Raw genomic sequence first — 246 nt, 5'->3', positions numbered from 1 at the left:
CCAACCCGCCGTTCCCCTTCCCGAGGTGAGCCCTGCTGAGACGGCGGTGGGGAAAGGGCACCCACAGTCTGGATTTGGATCTGCTGACCCCCAGCAAGAGACTGGCCAGCCACCAGCTGAGCCTGGATCTGCTGGTGCGGGATGTGCTCCTCCGGGATCTCTGGAGCCTGGATCTGCTGGGCCGCCTGCATGTGCTGCACCTGGATCTGGGCCGCCTGCAGCTGCGAAGGGCTGGGGCTCTGCAGA

At 66.3% G+C, this 246-nt stretch overlaps 1 protein-coding gene across 1 annotated transcript in view; it reads right to left on the bottom strand.

Annotated features, from left to right (window-relative positions):
- Positions 1-246, bottom strand: part of QRICH1 (glutamine-rich 1) — a 42,039-nt gene that overhangs the window by 16,174 nt on the left and 25,619 nt on the right. The window contains exon 4 of the mRNA XM_010851962.1: positions 3-239. Coding sequence (XP_010850264.1) covers positions 3-239 — 237 coding nt within the window. The remainder of the gene's footprint in view (positions 1-2; positions 240-246) is intronic.

The sequence above is a fragment of the Bison bison genome, unplaced genomic scaffold (genome assembly GCF_000754665.1).
Source record: "Bison bison bison isolate TAMUID 2011002044 unplaced genomic scaffold, Bison_UMD1.0 scf7180017864304, whole genome shotgun sequence".
In the NCBI taxonomy this organism is placed as follows: domain Eukaryota; kingdom Metazoa; phylum Chordata; class Mammalia; order Artiodactyla; family Bovidae; genus Bison; species Bison bison.
Note: the sequence above shows the minus strand (reverse complement) of the source record. Positions and strands in the feature narration are given on the sequence as shown.